At 41.9% G+C, this 18,005-nt stretch overlaps 1 protein-coding gene across 1 annotated transcript in view; it reads right to left on the reverse strand.

Annotated features, from left to right (window-relative positions):
• The window catches only part of TMTC1 (transmembrane O-mannosyltransferase targeting cadherins 1), a 134,459-nt gene that overhangs the window by 106,427 nt on the left and 10,027 nt on the right, over positions 1–18,005 (reverse strand). The window contains exons 2-5 of the mRNA XM_040061107.1: positions 15,973–16,150; positions 14,285–14,358; positions 12,948–13,124; positions 10,805–11,011 (exon numbers count right to left, since the gene is read on the reverse strand). Of these exons, the coding sequence (XP_039917041.1) occupies positions 10,805–11,011; positions 12,948–13,124; positions 14,285–14,358; positions 15,973–16,150 (636 nt within the window). The remainder of the gene's footprint in view (positions 1–10,804; positions 11,012–12,947; positions 13,125–14,284; positions 14,359–15,972; positions 16,151–18,005) is intronic.

Genomic DNA, 18,005 nt, shown 5'->3' on the forward strand with positions numbered 1-18,005 from the left:
CTCCACCCTGGGAAGGGAGTACACATAGAGATGCTATAAAATTATGAAGGGCCTGAGGAAGGGAACCAGCAAAATTACTTTCTAATTCTTATCACAAAAAGTCAAAGGGCTCCCAAAGAAATTATCAGGTTTCAAGAAAACAAAAAGATTCCTTTATATGGTGTGTAATTAAAATCACAGAACCCACAGCAACAAGAGGCCCTCAAAGTCAGAGGAGAGAAGGGTTCTAAAAAGGAAATTAGGCAACTCCACAGAGGACAGGTCCACAGAGAGTCTTAAACACACTACTCTGGATACAGCATCCAGATCCTTGGACTCTAAAGCAATGGCTGGCACATGTTCAGCAGCCACAGTAAGGAGAGATAACCCTGTCCTGGCCCTTTCCCATTCTTCTCTGTAAGCATCAAGTAATGACCACGGTCAGAACACAGAGCTAGATGGATCACTGGTTTGATATGGTGTTCATAATGTTCTTCTATTATGTTAAATACACTGATAGGAGTTCAACAGACAAATCCTAAGTTAAAGTAAAAGGAATTATTTGGGGGGGGTTGTTTTGTTTTGTTTGGGGGGGGGGGTTTTGTGTTTTTATGGGTTTTTTTGTTTGTTTGGTTTGGCTTTTTGTGGGTTTTTTTGTTTGTGGGGGTTTTTTTGTTTGGTTGGTTTTTGTTTGGTTTTGGTTTTTTTCCCCTTGAAGAAATATCATGTAAAAATTCCTCTATTTATATTAATACACAGCACTAGACCAAATGCATGAACAAATGCCTTCTGGGTGGAAAGCTATCCACCATCTCCAAAAGTTTGTATGGGCAATGAATGAAAGAATTTTATTTTCCATAGTGAGCAATTCCATGATGGAGATACCATTCAGGACCACAGGCAGGGTCATGACAGCGAATCCACAGTACTCCAGCCAAGATCAACAAAGGAATGCTGATCTTCACAGATTAGAAAGACCAGCATTAGCAGCTATTTAGACCACAGACCAGGTGTCAGCTTTCTAAAATGAAAATTCCTGATGCTTTTACAAAAAACATTTGTATTGTATGCAATTCATCTGATGAAATGAATATGTGACATAATTAGCAGTGGAGAGAACAGGAGAGAAGAGGGACAACAACAACAAATTAATTGAGTTTACTACCAGAAAACAAAAGAAACAACTCTGCTTCAAACTTTTACAGATAACTCACAGGTGCAGTCATACAAGCTGCTGTCATGAGATTAGGCAGAGATTACGGTAAATGCAATTAAATCAGCTAATACCAAAATATTCCAAGAGAACCCACAGCCATCATTTTACACCAGCTCGGTCTCCACAGAAATTCCTAGCATGGTGCTGAAGGAACTGTATGGGTAACAGTGGTGTATCAGGCAATAAAGTTGTGTTTTATGGGAAGGATATAGAGGTAGTGTTCTATCTCCCTTCCACCTCTAACTGATAATTAACTCTTTCCCTGAATTTTATTTTGAACAATCGGTGGAAAACCTTCTTGTCAAGCTTTTCCTGCTAATTTTCCTCTTTGGAAGAACACCCAGAGGGTTTGTTGGCATCTTTCACAGATTAAATGCAACTGTACTTTATTCTATATTTTTTATGCACAACCAAAGTGCAACTATAGTTAGTTTCAAAGAAATAATTTTATGTTTAATATTTCCTTATGTCAGAGCTGATTTGCAAAACACAGGTCACAAAAGGAGAGATTTGAGCAGACTTCAGCCCCCAGCCTGAGCAGAGGATCTACAGCAAACAGGCTGCCAACCAAAGCTTTAAACAGAGGGAACAACTGCATTATCCACATGGTAAAGGAATGACACTTGCTTAAGACAACCAAACCTAACTTTTAGAGAGTAGGTTAAAAAAAAAAAAAAAATCAAAACAACCACCACAGCATATTCCAGTGGAAGATTATCATTTAAACCAGTCCATGATCAGTCGTAGCAGGCCATGACAATTCGTAAGGCAAAGCAGGGTGTCCCCAGATGCTGTCAGACCTGGAAAGCAAACACTCAACAGCAACATTCCAACAGCCCAAGCACAAACCTTGCCTTTCACGGCTTACTTTGGCCACTATCTGGATTTTAGCACGGATGTTTGGGAATGTGGAATGCATTTACAAGGGTCCCTTCTGCACTGCAGTTTCCTGGATATTCACATTCTGGAAATTGCTTAAAAGAATAGAAACAAAAAAATCTGTATTTCAAAGATCAAGAGAGAAAAGTGTGTTCCAGCACTTCCAAGCCAAGTAGAAGATTAAGGTTTCTAATGCACTCATTGGAAAAGAATATTGGGATAACTGCATTAGAAATGTGAAAGAGGATTTATTACTCTACTTTAGATTAAGTTGAAGATTAAGTTTCTAGTCAGGGAAGAATCTGTTCATCTTGGAAAGCATACAGGGAGGAAGGGAGAAACATTATACATGCTAGCAGATTTCTTTTTTTTTTAGACTTTCTAAACCAAATATTTAATCTCAACAGCTCATATTAAAAAAAAAAAATCTCATTAATCTCATATTAAAAAAATCAAAGTAACACTTATCACACAACCAAAACCTTCCACCTAAAGTCGCACTGGATGAGACTGGTGTCCTTGTGGTTTTGAGCAAATGATTTCTCGTATCAGCCTGTGAACATTTAAAGGCAAGTAACTCAGTCCTGAGAGTCTGCTGTCCCTATCTTAATACATGCTGTGATTACCAGCTTCACAGAGGAGACATGGACCAGCTTGGAAAGCATCAGTCATTAATGAGGTAGGTAGTTACAGCTGAGTCCTTTACTCCTGAGAACAGCCTAAACATTTCCACAAAGATGTCAAAAAATGTGCCTAGAAGTCAAAGCGTAAGAGAGAAATTGTTCAATTGGATTTGTTATCCAGGGAAATACCTGCAATAATCTCGGTATCATCCATCTTCAGGTGTTGTGATTGGGTTTTGTTTTTTTTTTTAATTTCCTGGGTGACTGAAATACCGAAACACTGCGCTGTGCCAAACTAACCCAGATTTACTGCAAGGAAAATGACCTGGCAAGCCATTAGAGTGTGTTCCTGTTTCTCAGCTGCTGTTAATTCTTTGACACTGGTTTACAGGGCTTTCAGAGAAAGCCAATGAACACGGGCACGCTGCTGTTTCAAACACTGGTTTAATGAGACTGCCATGAACTGTGAATAGAAAGGCAGTCCTGTGAAGTGAAGGGAATGAACAGAGACTCCTGTGAGTCAGCTCTGGGACACACAGGCTGCACCTACAAATTGGGGATTTCCAATTAGCAGCACAGGGAACAGAAGAGGCTGACGTACAATGAAGTGACTGCAACTGCAGGGCTTCAACACAATTCCCATTAATGAGAGAAAAAAACCTTCTCTCTCTGCACACAAATGAATGAGCGATCAGCATCTTTCAGAAGATGGGGAAAAAGAAAACCCAAAACCACCAAAACCAGTCATTAACTTTTCCTCCTGATTGTTTTGCGCAGCACCACTCTTTGTCCCCAGGCACAGTTTCCACAAAAATGGATCTTCACGAACTAAATCAAAGTCTATAGAATCTTTAAAAGATTAAATAATCTTCTCTAGGGAAAAAAAAAAAAAAAGCTAGAACATGTTAAGTCATCATCAGCTAAGAAAAATAACATCAGACTAAGTCTTGTCACTTTTTTCTGACATTCAATGTACATGAAGGCAAACTACTTAGTTTATTTGCTGCTCACTGAAATAAGCAAGGCCTCTTGGTACTGTCATAAATAAATAGTCCAGAAGAAATTATTTACTTTCCTCTTCCTTCTAGGAAGTACTTAAGAAGAGGGAGAGAGGTGTTTTTCTGTACTGCAAGAAAAGTGCTATCCAGAACAGTGGCTGAAACACAGATCCAACAAAGGGTGTCAAATTTAAAACCAACCCTCTTCTTTTCAAACAAGTGCATGCACAAGTGCCTACTTTTCCAGGCTCAGGGAAACCGAGAGTGAGATCAACTGTGGCTCCACCCACCCTGAGCACCAGAGCGGAGCAGGCTCCTGGCTTCTGCCTGGCTCTCCACACTCCCTCCTCCTCAAACCCAGGCAGCAAGCACAGGGAAAGCTCCCGAGTTAGCTATAGGGCTGAGGAGGGCTGAACCCCCAAAGCTGGAGAGATGAGGTCAAAAAGAAACTGGGGTTTGCAGCCCTTGGAACAGAAACCCATGCAGAGGGGAGGAGGAGATAAGCAAAGACAGTGAGTGCTGAAAGCTTAAAGAATCCAGAGGGACCTTGCTCCCATGCTGGGAAAAGCTCCCACAGCAGAAAACTGAACTGGAGAGATGGGAGGAGTGGCGAGCACATGGAGGATGCAACAGGCAGTGCAAGGACACAGATCAGGGGCCCTCGAACTGGCTTGGCAAGGACTTAGGGAACAGGAGCACAGGAGGGACCATGGGAGTGAGACTAACACAGTAGCTCTCGAGGAAAGCAGCAAAATCCAAAAGGCAAAGCCTGAGGAGCAAAGACTGGAAGGAATTAAATTACTAAGGAAAAGCAAACAAGAGAAGAGATGAGGACAGGTTGCAGCAGACGAGGCATGACAACAAACTGGGAAGAGAGGAAGGAAAAGGCTGCCAGAAGAAGCTGCACATGCTGGGTCGGGTTCACTCCTCTCTGGGTCTGGAAGGGAACATCATATCATTGTACCTCCTTTATCTGCAAATATCTGAAGGAAAAATCTCTCAATACTGACTCCTATAAAGTATAGCCTACTGCTGTCACCACATAGTCGGCTTGCTCAACCAGCAGATGTCCATCAAGTAAATACAAAGGTGAATCCGACTCTCAACATCCATGTGGTTCCCCGCTACAAAATTTCTGGCTATTTGCTTTACTTGTTCTGAATAGTAAGGAAGTTACGCATCCAGAAACTATGCCAAAAGTACTTTAGAAGATTACAGACCTAAGTAACAAACTGCAAGGAAATACCAGCACTTGGTAGCCTGTACACAGAGGAATTATTGAGAAGCTGTAAATCTGTCTCAGAGCAGGACTTGAATAGCATGAAGTAAATAGGGCATGGGGCAATGCTCTGGACCAGGAAGAAACAAAATATCAAACAGTTAGTCATTAAGCAAGCACCATCCATTCTGGGCAATGAATTGAGCAGGGATTGTGCAAAAAAGAAAAAGCTGTGTGATAGCGTAATTAAAGATTGTCACAATAAAAACATACAAAAAGGCAAAAATTAAAGCAGATCTTTCTTACCTGGTGAGTGCATATTTCTGCAGCACAATGAGGTCTAAGCAAGTGCTTTTCTGCATGCATACAACCTTAGTCATCACCATAACAAAGCAGTGCTGTTCTTAACTAAACTTCAGTCTGCAAGCAATGAGTTCAGTTACTTGTACTGAAACAGCACTTGAAGATTTCAAAAATTAAGACACATAATGGCACAAGAATGCCTAAGAGAGAATCCTTGGCTTTGTTGGTTTTTTGGGAGGGGAACAGAAGACAATAAGCACATCACACAAAAGGAGATGGAAAAGCAGCATGCATTACTGTGCCTCATCTTCCAGCATATGCCATGGGAACAGAGATGTAATTATTTTCCCAAGATTACACAAGGGTTCTCTGGAAGACAGTTGCAGGCCAGAGCATGTAAATCCTTGGCTGAATCCGAGGCTGTAAGCATAGGGGCACCCACATCTCACACGTTTCTAGACTCCAGCAGAGCCTTCTGGTGGCCTCAGGTACCACCTGTGCATGACAATAAATATTGTCACTGACTGCAGGAGAATTCATAGCCTTCAGAAAGATTCACTCAACATTTCCTACACAGACTGTACAGACACAGCAGTAGAAAGAGCTATTGCTCAGACTCACAATGGAAAAAACGTCTTAAGAACTGAGAACAGAGAAGAATAAAGCACAGGCCAAATCCACCTCTGCAATCCACCTCCCCAGAGACAGCCAATCTTCATTCATAACTTCAGCTTACTAAATAGCAAGAATGGCAGAACCTTAGCAAACCTGCTAGAATTAAAAAACTTTCAACACCACAGAAGCAGCATCCCACAGATCCCAGGATAGCAACGACACTTCTTACCTAATCTGCCATCTTTCAGCACACACTGTGCCTCCCTAGGCCTTGGGACTAAGGGCCCTGCTTGCCTTTTGGAGCAAACTTGCGTTGTCCTACTCAAAATTCAAGTTCAAATATCAATTAAGGAAAAAAAAAATAATAAATCAGCCTATAGCCAGTGACAATGCAGCACTTCCTTTTCTCTGCTTTCACACAGAGGCATTCTAACGCCAACCTTTGCTCAGAGCATCACAGACTAAGAGCTTAATCCTTTATTTGCAAGATCACAACCCTGAGGACATCACCAGTGAGAGAGAGGAAGGAAAAAGCCTAGGCTGGCTCTACTGCTTAATGCTCCAGATTACTCATTTTGCCTTCCTAGAGAAGTGAAGCATTTTGGCTGCTAGGCTTCCAGACCATTTTCACCACCGACAATCTCAAACTGCCCTGGAATTTCTCCACCAGCTTTTGCAAAAAGGTGTTTGCAAAGCCCTCTAACACTTCCTTGCTGTTTCACAGTCGCACGGCAAGGAACTTTCAGGCCAGAGACGAGTATCCAGGTTTTCTGCCTTATTTTGGTCAGGGGCAAACATACAACATCAATAACAGTTCCCTTACTGCTTTTCTTAGAGGCATGCACTGCTTTTTGCTGTTGTGCTTTGCATATGAAAGCAACCACTGCTGACCTCCAGGGTATGTAAGTGCTACTAGGAACAACTTACCAAAATTTAAGAATGCTGTACCACATCTAACAGAAAGCGTTTTCCTCACGCTTTTATAACCCAGGCAGTTTCATACTCCCACTTTCCTATCAAACACCTTCTAACAAATTCAAGAAAAGGCAGTTTGCATACATGAAAGCCCACATCTGGAAACGGGTCACACTATTCTGTCTACATCAGTTACAAATCTAGGACATAGCATTGCACTGTATGGCCAGGACAAGGAACAGAAATTCAGCTGAGACTTCTGCTTTTTGAACAGTAAATTCATTTTTTAAGCAGAGATGTGCTATACTATTGTATTAGTCAAAAAAAAAAAAAGAAAAATTTAAAAACCATTGCTACACAAGGATTGGAAATAGAAGCAGCCAGTGAGGAAAAGCCAAGCAATTGCTACACAGTCCCACATTGTGCCAGTGCTTTTCCTCCACCTCTCCCCTCAGCTCTTCCCTCATGCTGAAGGACAACATCTGTTTCAGCTCAAACCCTGACCACGCACACTGCACAGGGACAATGTGTTACGACCTCAGCATATTTTTCCTCATAGTCTATCAAACTTAGGGCTGGTGCAGACATCCCTGGAATGCACCACATTCTACAGAGCATTTCCATCTTCTTTCCCTTGCTACTGTAAGAGGAAACAACAGTGCTGCCAGTTTAGTCATCAGATCACATTCACCCCTGCTATAGCCTTTAAGATTTCATTGGATTTTGGATCAATGGGGTTTTGGGCCTGGTTCCCACAATGCTAATGAGTAGTGAGCTCCCACATTCTCTTTTACACAGATTATAAGTGATGTATACAACACAGATTTAGAGTGATGCTGTTGGGCATAGCTCCAGGTACACCTGCTTCTTCTGTAACCCGGCAAAAAAAGATTAAAATAAAATACATAAATAAAAATAACCCACAAAAAGAACCTCATGCAACCATTCATATACATGGAAACTAGCAGCATTAATTCCAGTCTATTGTCCACTTCAAGGGAAGAATCTCACCACCAGCAGACACAATGAGTTTCTAGGACACCAAAGAGAAACAGAGATTTCAGTTTCAGAAGTATGCAAGCTGTTGTGGAGCCTTGTTTTTCAAGAATCTTAGACTGCAGTCCCCAGCTATTTATACAGCTCAAAACCTTCATAGTGATGAGGTGGCTTGGAGGCGTTCATGGGCTGGACCACATTTAGCAGTGCAGAGTGTGAGGCACATAGGACATGGCAAAACCAAAACCAATTATAAAAAGAAAAGGTAAAAAAATAGATTCCAGTTTTCAGTGGCTTCAACAAATCATGAAAAAGAGAATGAGTGGTAATTGCCATTGATACTGATTTTCAACAGGACACATACCACACCACAGTGAAAGCACTGAAGCCTTACCACAAACACAAGGACAAGTCTGACATGAAAGTTCCTGTCTGTTCCTCCCCATTTTTATCATATGGAAAGGCACATACACTCACAAGCCTCTTTCAGGTTTTAAAACTCAGGGAGGTGGATCAAACCCACAAGAGATTCTAGTTACCTCATTTCAGTAGCATATGCCAACATTCCCCAAAATTGCAATAAAATGTGGTGATAAAACCTACAATTTCCTCCAGACTATCTCATTCCTTACTCCTGGGACTGCAACCCACATATTCACTGGAGAGCTGAAGATAAGAGCAAGTGACAATAAAGAACAAAAATATCTCTACAGCAAGAATTTACATAACTAGCTCCAGTTTCTGCTAATTAGACCAATTCCCTTAATTCCTCCATTACATCTTCCTGCATTTTTTCAGTTAGCTCTAGTAAGAAGGTGTATAATAAATTATTATTAAATAGAAACCTACTTGATCACATTACAAGAACTTAAAAGTGTAGATCAGTGCACTACTACTTTATTCTAATTAAAACTTTACAATTAGTAATCTGGTAGACTAAATAAGATACCAGAAACTACTTTATTGTGCCAAATCTATCCACCAGTTTTGGAGCTTCTGAAATATTTAAAGCTTTCCCCTCCCCCCATCCTTTTGCCATGCAAGAAGACCTACACAACTCAGACAAATGTGAATTACAAAGAAAAAAAAAAAAAAAAGAAAAAAAAAAAAAGAGGAAAAAAAAAGAAAAAAAGAAAAATAAAAATTGCGTAATTAATCTTATAGATTTGACAGCAACTTCATTTTTTTCTTTCTTTTTTCTTCTATAGCAAGGATCTACGTTTTTGGGGGCTTTTAATACAGAATATATTTTAATAGAGAAATTGTCTCGAGTTTTTCCTATTTCACATCACATAATATGTCAACAGCACAACTCTCACAGGCACGCTTCCCTCTCAGCCACTGGGACCAAGCCAGCTCCACTTTTGGCATCCCACAGCTAACCCTCACACAGCAAGTTGTTGCAAGTGTGTTGCACACAGTCAGTCACTTGAGAAGAGAGCAGCTGAGCAGCTTACTCCACCATGAGAGCCCCTTTTCAAACAGAAAGCAGCTATGTACATGCAAGGCTTGATTTGCCATGTGCAGAAATCCTTCACAACACTTGAAGAGGCAGCTGCCAAAAAGCAAATGCCAATTGGCAGCATGGAGGAGCTCACTCTGAAGCCATCCCACGTGCACAGGCTCCCCAACACAGCTTCTGCAGCCTCTCCTGAAGAGGCTGGAAAACGAGAGGCTTTCCCCTTGTGCAAGAAAGGGATGTTCCCAAAAGCGGGGGCAGAGACAAGGTGTCTGGAAAAAGTACAAAGGGAGGGAGGGAGGGGAGAAAGGAGCAGTAGGAAGAAAGGAAGAAACAGGAGTAAAAGAAAAAAGGAACAAGAACAAGACATGAGATGCTTTTTATATTGATAACCTCCTGCCCCCTCCAGTGACTTTCTTGCTTGCTACCCAAGTAGCGAGCAAGGACAAGAGGAAATGGCCTTAAGATGTGCCACGGAAGTCTTAAATCTCCTGTCTTCTCTATGTTGCTAGAGGACACAAAGAGAAATGAATACTCACACAATCTTTTGACTCCAAGAAGGCTGAAGAAAAAGCCTTTATTGTTTACTAAGACTTCACTTATATTGATTTTGAACAATGACTAGGGATTAGAGAACAAGCTTACCCCCTTCTCCATCCCACTGGCTAGGCCAGAAGTCAATCAGATGACTTTCATCAGAAAGGAATGTAGAAAACAACGATTGTTTATGGTGCAAACACTAATGTTGAGGGTTAAGGTTCCTGTAGAATTTACCCCCCCGCCACAAGTTGCTAGAAGACTAAATACTGATAGTTAGAGAGTGCTTAACCTGGACAAAGGAAGCTGACCACTTAGTTTTGGGGGAGGGAGAAAGCTCCCAGAGAGGTGAAGGTGGTGGTCTCACGGCTCTCAGTCTTCCGGGAAGCACAGATCGTGCAGCTGCTAGCTGCCTGGAGTCCACGGTTAATGGAGGAGTCTGGTCCTGGGAATTCTACCATCTGTTGGAGCACCCAGGAATTCAGAGTTTTCTTCGCTGTCCTGCTGGATTTTGGGTCAGCCTGGGTCCAGCCGCTGCGGCTTCTCCAGCACTGCCAACTTTGCCTGCCAGGACACCCCCTGCCTGCAGAGGACAGTCCACCGCGCCTGGCTTCCAGCCATCAGCGCCGGAGCTTCCACCGTTTGCCCTCGGGGTTCTTAGTTCTGTTCTACTATTGTTATAATTGCTGTTGGTTTTTTTGTCTGTCCTGTTATATTTACTAGTAAAGGACTGTTATTCCTTTTCCCCATAGCTCTGATTGAAAAGTTTTTTTAATCTTCCAAATTATAATAACACGGAGAGAAAGACTTAAATTCCTCATTTCCTAGAGAGGCCTGCCTCTCCTTAGCAGACACCTGTCTTTTCAAACCAAGACAGCTGAGAACCCAGCTACAGAACCGTAAACATCTCGCAAAGCTCACAGAATGTGGCAACACCCTCTCCAGTAGCACAAAAAAAATTGCAGCAACTTCAGGATAAAAACGGCTAACACGAAGCGAGTGAGGCGGCATTCTAAGGCATCCGCAGGGCGCACGGGAATGGGGCAATGGGGCAGGCGGCAGTACCTGCAGATGGCCCACACGGCTCTGCTGGGCACGGCCAGGCCCCCGCTGCGCTGGCCCGGGGGAGAGGCTGGGTGGCAGGAGCTCCAGGCGCCGCGGTGACCAAAGCGCTGCTTCCCGTTCTCCCGGCCCGACGGCGGCACCTGCGGAGAGCCACACGGAGAGGACACGGGCAGCCGGGCAGGCCTCTGGTGAATGCCCCCGTTTCTCCTGAGAAAAGGGAGAAGGAGAAGGGAAAGGGGAAAGGAAAGGATTTAAGGAACTTTACTCTTCGCACTTCTACTCATCAAAAGGCCGAACGCAATGAAATCGGCACAACGCGGCATCAAACCACAACAGACAACGTTTCTTTAGTCCTAACCAAAGCCTTTGTGCGCTGAGAGGACAGTATGTATTAGTTCCTAACTAGATCTAGACACTTGACAGCAACAGAAGATGAGCACTCCTGTATCAAGCTGTTCTCTGGACCTCTGTTAAGATGTGAAGCACTGTGGTGTCAATCCTAATTTTTTGCTCCAGGAAACAAATTACGTTCCACCATTTTTAAACAGAAAACAAATCTGTACAGGTCGGAAGAAGTAGAAGATAAGTTTTCAGCAGCACACAGAAGGCCGTTTTGTTTTCTGCTGCCCCTTAAAGTCAAATGCAGTTGTAAAATCTGGAGCATCACAAACAGAGAGATAAATGCACAATACGTGCAACCAGAGGAGATATGAAAATAGAGCACATCTGGACTAAAGAGCTTCATTCCTACAAGCTAAATAGTGCCACATCTGGGCAACTGGCCACCACTGAAACAAAAAAAAAAAATAGTTTGAAGAGGCCCCCAGGAATGTGGGCCTATGGGAAGGGGGAGACTGAGGAAAGGAGGGAGGAGGAAGGCACAGATTTCCCTCCAATTAATTAACAGTTGTACTCCCTTTAGCCAGGCAGCTCCTGAAACGCCTGTCAGGGTGTAAATGCAAGTGTTAACAAGCAAGCTGGCTGTCAGTCCCCAGAAATCTCCCTGGCTACTTGCCCACCAGTCACACCACTAAGAACTACTTATCCTGTGAAAAGAGGAGGAATCCCCTGCCGATGCATTGTACCTGCCTGCTGATTGCTACTGCTGCCAGAGGGGCAGGTCTGAAATGTGGTCTGGCCCCGTTATGGCCTAGAGAAAGGGCCACAAAGGGAGGGAAGCCAGGATGCTCCTGAGAGCTCCCCTTCTCCTCCCTGCAGTTGCTGCTCTCACCTTATGCTAGCTCTGTTCATTTAATTCACTGCAGAAACACAAATTCAGTGTCCTTTTTATAACCCAGATACATGCAAGCTCACACAGGTACCAGAGCTGGTGGGGCAGCACCAGTGGAAACACAAGAAATGAGACGAGGAGCGAGACCTCCTGTTCTCAATAGCAGTGAGCTCTTACATTCACTCACAGATCTGCAGCAGGGATGTTTTGGGAGAGAAACTGATAAAAAACAGCTTCTAAACAAGAAGAAACGAAAAACAAGACTTCTCACTTTGAAAGGAGATGGAAAATAGCATAGTTATTTGTGACACTAAGTGGGTGAGGGGTACAAACTTCAAAATATTTTCCTCCAGTGACTTCTGAGAGTTGCTAATTATTCCAACCAGAATTGGATAGGTATTTTCCCTCTTTTTCCATTCTAAAAGGACAGGAAAAATATCAAACCTGGGTTTACTACTAAACATTATAGAATATTTCTAAACTCATGGCATTGTGACTGAATGATCAAGCAGACATTGTGAATGGAAGGAGTTAAGCCAGAGAAATTTTAAGATGTTGATGCTTCATTCAGAACTCTCACACTAAAATAAATGTTAGCCTTACCAGGGTGAATTTAGCATTTTAGAGATCAGTTCTTCATGTTTGGTTGATTTACCCAACAAAAGTTAACAGGCAGCAAGAGGGGGAAAAAAAAAAAAAAAGAGCTACAAACAACAAAACAGAAAAACAAACCCAAAACAAACCCCAAACCATAGAATGAAACCGTGGGCCCCTCCAAATTTATCTAATGTGTCCCATCTAATTCAGCAGGGCAAGTCCATCTCCCCAGTGCTGTATATCATAGTAATACATATTTTAGACTAACAGGTGAAAAACACCTGAAAAGCACCGTGAGCATAACAAGTTACTTACAATTTGAGTCCATTGCAGGAGAGGGAAAAGAAGTCATAAACCAAGCACACACCAAACACAGTGACTCCAGTTTCTTTCACCAGCATTGCACACGTCCCAAGGAATAAACTAAGCAGCAAAAAGAATGGCGAGGCAGTGGGAGGGAAATGTTCCCCAACATAAAGCTGATCCACACTCCTGAAAAACAGAATTGGCATAAAATATCTTAACTTCTCTGTTATTTTCATGTTTACTACAGCCACACAAATTCTGAGACACTTTTCCTTAACGCCTTAAGATGGCTGACAGGAACATGTTAATACATGAACAACCTAAAATGAGGAAAGGTTTAGACACAGGACAGGAAGGGAAGGTGCAAATATGGGGGGGAGCTGAATTCTTGGTGCACAAGAGGTGAGACAAAGACAAGCAGAAAAATAAAGTAGACTTGAAATAGTCAGAGGAAGGCAGAGTAAGTACAGAGAGGGTAGAAAAACACCTGCTTTCCGTCATGTGGAACACACATGCTTAATTCTCCTTATGGGACAGAAAGCGCAAGGCAAGCAAAAATTCCTCCATCCCACCCACATTCCCCTGAGTCAGAGATGTGTCCTAATCATTAACAGACTGGGCAGCAAACCCCTGTGACAGGGGAGAAGGTAGGAAAGAACTGAAATTAAACAGGCAGATTCCTGTGGGGTCACTATGTTTCACACCTTTGAAACCTGAAGAAAACAGCATTGTGGGTTTGTAGCAGACAGCCCCAGAGGGGTATAAGCAGTTTTTCCCGGTGGCTGTGATGACATGATGCTATTTCTGAACGCAAACAATGTTATTTCAAACTGCAAATAATGCAAAAGGTGCAGAAACCCCATCCAAGTAAGCCATTTCTGTATCTATACTTATTCAGTTACAGTTTTAGAACATAGAGCAGCAAGCAGTGCCAAGTTTTCATCTGAAAAGGATGACTAATGGTCTAGACACACTCCTTAACTCTCTCAGACCAGGTGTTCCAGAGTCCCACAGTCACAGCATGCATTTGAAAGACAGGCACTCATCTGTATGCTCTTCACTCTACATACAGATAATTTCCCCTCCATTGAAAACATTTCTTTATAATTTTTATAACCCTTCCTCTGGTGTATGGTCAGCTGTAATGTCAGTGGAAGATAGATTGTCAAGGTTGACTTTTGGTTTAGTGGTTTTTTGCTCTCATAAGCATCTCCATGGCTGCAAGCAGGGGCCAGGACACTTCCACACAGCAGAGCTGTGGGAAGTACCTCTGCCAACAACCATCAAACACTGACAGCTGCCTTTGGCCCCCTCCTCAGACTAAAGAACCTCATGTTATCACATACCTATTATAGGAGAGAAACGCCAACAGAAAGAGTAGACAGGCGAGGACATCTGCTCTGCCTACTATGCCTGTTACCTGAAAGGAAAGGAGACACACAGGTGTAAAAACTCATCTAAAAATGTAAAAACACTCAGTGACTGCCTCAGCAATCCATGCTCACTTTTCATCTTCCAGTGTTATCCTCCCTTGGCATATCAAAATGTTACTTGGATAAGGAGTGTAGGATATGCTCAGTTTTGTCTGCTGCATTTCTAGCTTGGCAAAACGAATGAGTAAGCCAACAGTGAAGTCATGCTTTACTTAATAAAATATTAATAAAGCTACACAGAAAATACCAGTTTTAAGGATCTGTTTTAATTTTGTATAATAAGGCTTAGATGAGAAATGCATCCAACTCCCAATACTGAAATTTGTTAAATTACTTATTATATAAATAATATTTGAATGAACTTTATCACCAAAAAGGGACAGAATTATAGAATTTATTCCTCCTGAACAATCTGAGTTTGTGAGAGTTTTTTTTCTACAGATTAATTAAAAAAATCTTTTTATAAAAAAAGGGAATACTGAAGAAGAATGGATAAACACTTTTTTTTACAGTTATTTCAATATCCTATTTCTTAAGGATCTAAAAATCACCCATAAAGCAAATAAAAGGCACTTTGAAATTTCACCCCTTTTGAGATTACATAATTAAGTTATATTCAGAGCTCTGGCATTTATTTTAACCTTTTAGAGTTCTGACCCAGACAAAAATAAATTCCAAGAGTGCCTCTTCTAAAACCTCCCTTAAAATATAAAGCTGCATAATCAAAAGGAGCCTAGCTGATTAGTTCACACAACACAGCACAGGGAGTAACTCCAAAGCTTGTGGCTTTTTGTTATTAAGGTAATCTCTCCTCAAAAGCTCTCAGCCACAGGAGCTGCTCCCTCCCTCGTTTACAGAGGCTTGGAATGAGAGCAGTGTGGTGTCAGTGGTATCTCAGCTAATGAGAGCATTTCTCTTTTACACGGTGGAGGGATGGACATTACCTTTCCTTCTCAAAGACAGCAAGACTCCTTTCAGCTACAGAAGTGCCTCCTCGTGCTAACAGACTGCAGTTTTGGAATGATTATGTCTTTAAATGCTTCCTTATAACGAACAGAAAGATTTCCAGTATGAACTGCTGTTCTGTAAACTTATGCTGGTGTTTGTAAACAACTTTTTTTTGGGAAGATGATTCTCCTAGCTTTTAATTGAAATAAATATAAATTAACCCGTGGGTCACATCACCTCTGTCTGAGAGAGCTCCTCCAGAATACACACTAATGCAACCTTCGCTTTTCCTCCCTAAAACCGATGGCTATAGGAGATGACTGAAGGCATGCAACAATACCTCAGCAGGAGAGCACAGCCTCCCTGAGGTATTTGGTTTCAGAAAACTCACGACTGTCCATGTATTCCCAGTATGGCTGATTAGGACCATCATTTAGAATTCAGCTCCAGAGCACGAAGACTGCAAGTATGAATGCGCTTTTTTCTTAATGACACCTACAAATTATTTTAAATAGAGTACATTCTCACCTTTGCTCCCCCACAGCAAAAATTCACAAATACCACATTCTGTATGACTCAGAGGTTTCCTTAAAAAAAAAAAATTAAAATTTTGAAGAATTAATTTATTTTTAGCTTTGGTGGCACATACTTACAGCCTCAGTATGAATGGGATGCACAGCAAAGAAGAGCGCCGTGACAAAAGCAAGTCGACAGTCCTTGAAAACAGCTTTGTCACAAGTATACATCAGCACAAGAGTCACCAGACAGTGTAAAATTACATTCACTGCATGGAAATAGAAGGGGTTCATGCCAGCCAGCAATATGTTTAACCTGTAAGGAAACAAAACAGAACCATTGTTAAATTGGAGAGATCTTTTCAAAGACATCTTTCAAATACTCTAAATTATGCCTTTTACCCCATTTACAGTCATCTAATGTTAGCGCTATTAAACTAATTACTGAAAAATCTCTCTAAACTTCTGGTTTATTTGATTAAAGAGAAACCATTTCCACAATTTTTATATTATGTGGTCGTGTTTGGCAACCTTCTTGACAGAGATGGGAGAGTCCTGTGCCCTCCCAGCACAGTTCACGGCAATGAGACCATGCCTGTGTTTCCTCAGCAGCAAATCACCCTGGCCAACATCACAGCATCTGTCCTATTTCCCTGTTGGCACCTTCTGGGGCTCTGCTGGCCACGTGGCAGCTTTACAATATGGGTAGTTATTTTCTGCTCTAGAATAGATGCTTTTGCCCAGGAACAGCCAAGACAAGGACTTGGTAATGCGCTGGAGCATCTGCTTGGCATAACAGGGACGTTTATTCCCATTTAATTTTCAAAATAGTGTCACACACTGAAGGTTAAGCCTTTATTTAAATGTTTTACTGGCATAAAGAAGTTTGTCTAATAGTTTGCATCATTTTTATAAGGATATCGATGACAAAGATAAGTTAGCTAACATCACCCTAGACTCAGTAAGACAATTAGGGAGCATTATTTGTGTCAATCATTTAAAAAAAATAAAATGTAACAAGCTGTTATGACATTTGTTTGACAGCATGTATAACGCATTCTTCTGGCCACTGTTTTTTACAGCCAGCTTGGTTAACAGCTGCTGACAAGCTTTGTCTTACATGCAGTTGAAGATAATTCTCTTAGGTATTAACAACATCTGTACATTTCGACAAATATATATGTATCTACACAAATATACACAAATACACATGGTGCCTATCTAGGGAAGACTCTGTATATGAACAAGGAATCTGGAAAAATGTCCTTTAACTAACGCTGAAGGATTTTTTTTTAAACAAACGGCAAGACAACCAGTGGAAAGAAGACTCAATCTAAATATTTTCCATGCAGTTGTAAATATGCTGTAGGGTCAATAATCCTTCCTGTTTTTACTAAGAGACTCCAGGTCTCCCATGACAAGCACGATGCGACGGCAAGGCCACTGAGCTGTTGCTACTATTAAAAAACACCTTAGGCTTTTTTTGTGAGACAGAGGAGGTGTGAAGAGGTCTGTGAGAGCCAGACAACTTTTTTTTTATAAATAACCCTCTACATTTCTTATTCATAAGCAAGGAAGTGCTATCTGTCCTGAGTTGAATTTTCCAGGACAATCCAATTTTACCAGACCAAGAATCTGACATGTGCATTCCTGCTGTGCTCTCCCTGGAGTATTTGTGGAGGCAACAGATGAAACCCAAAGAGTTTGTGAAAAAGTGAGATTTTGGCATGACTTGACCTTTCCCTTTGAAGTATGGGTTGATGCAGTTACATTTTGACAAGACATCAGTCTGTGTGATTCAAGAATACATGAAGAGTTGGAGGTTTTTCCTTTTTTATCCCATTTCTCCTGCAAGCCACTTCATGGCAGCAACATCCATCACTTTCCCTTATTTCTACCAGCACTGAATGACAAACCACAACAAATGGCAGTAACAGACATCCAGCCAGAGCTTCAGCTGCAAATACACAGCAGCAGTGGGAACCCCCAGGCCAGAACCTTCTTTTCAGCATGATGAGGGGAGCAAGGGGCAGCACAGGGTCACCCTGCCCCTAAAGGAGCCACAGTTCACTCCAAGACATCTGCAGATGTGCACAATGACAGGGACCCTCTGCAGGAGACATTCTTTATACAAATGAATCCTTTCTGGCTATAAATTAGCTGGAGCACAG

Source organism: Hirundo rustica, chromosome 4, assembly GCF_015227805.2.
Source record: "Hirundo rustica isolate bHirRus1 chromosome 4, bHirRus1.pri.v3, whole genome shotgun sequence".
Classification (NCBI taxonomy): domain Eukaryota; kingdom Metazoa; phylum Chordata; class Aves; order Passeriformes; family Hirundinidae; genus Hirundo; species Hirundo rustica.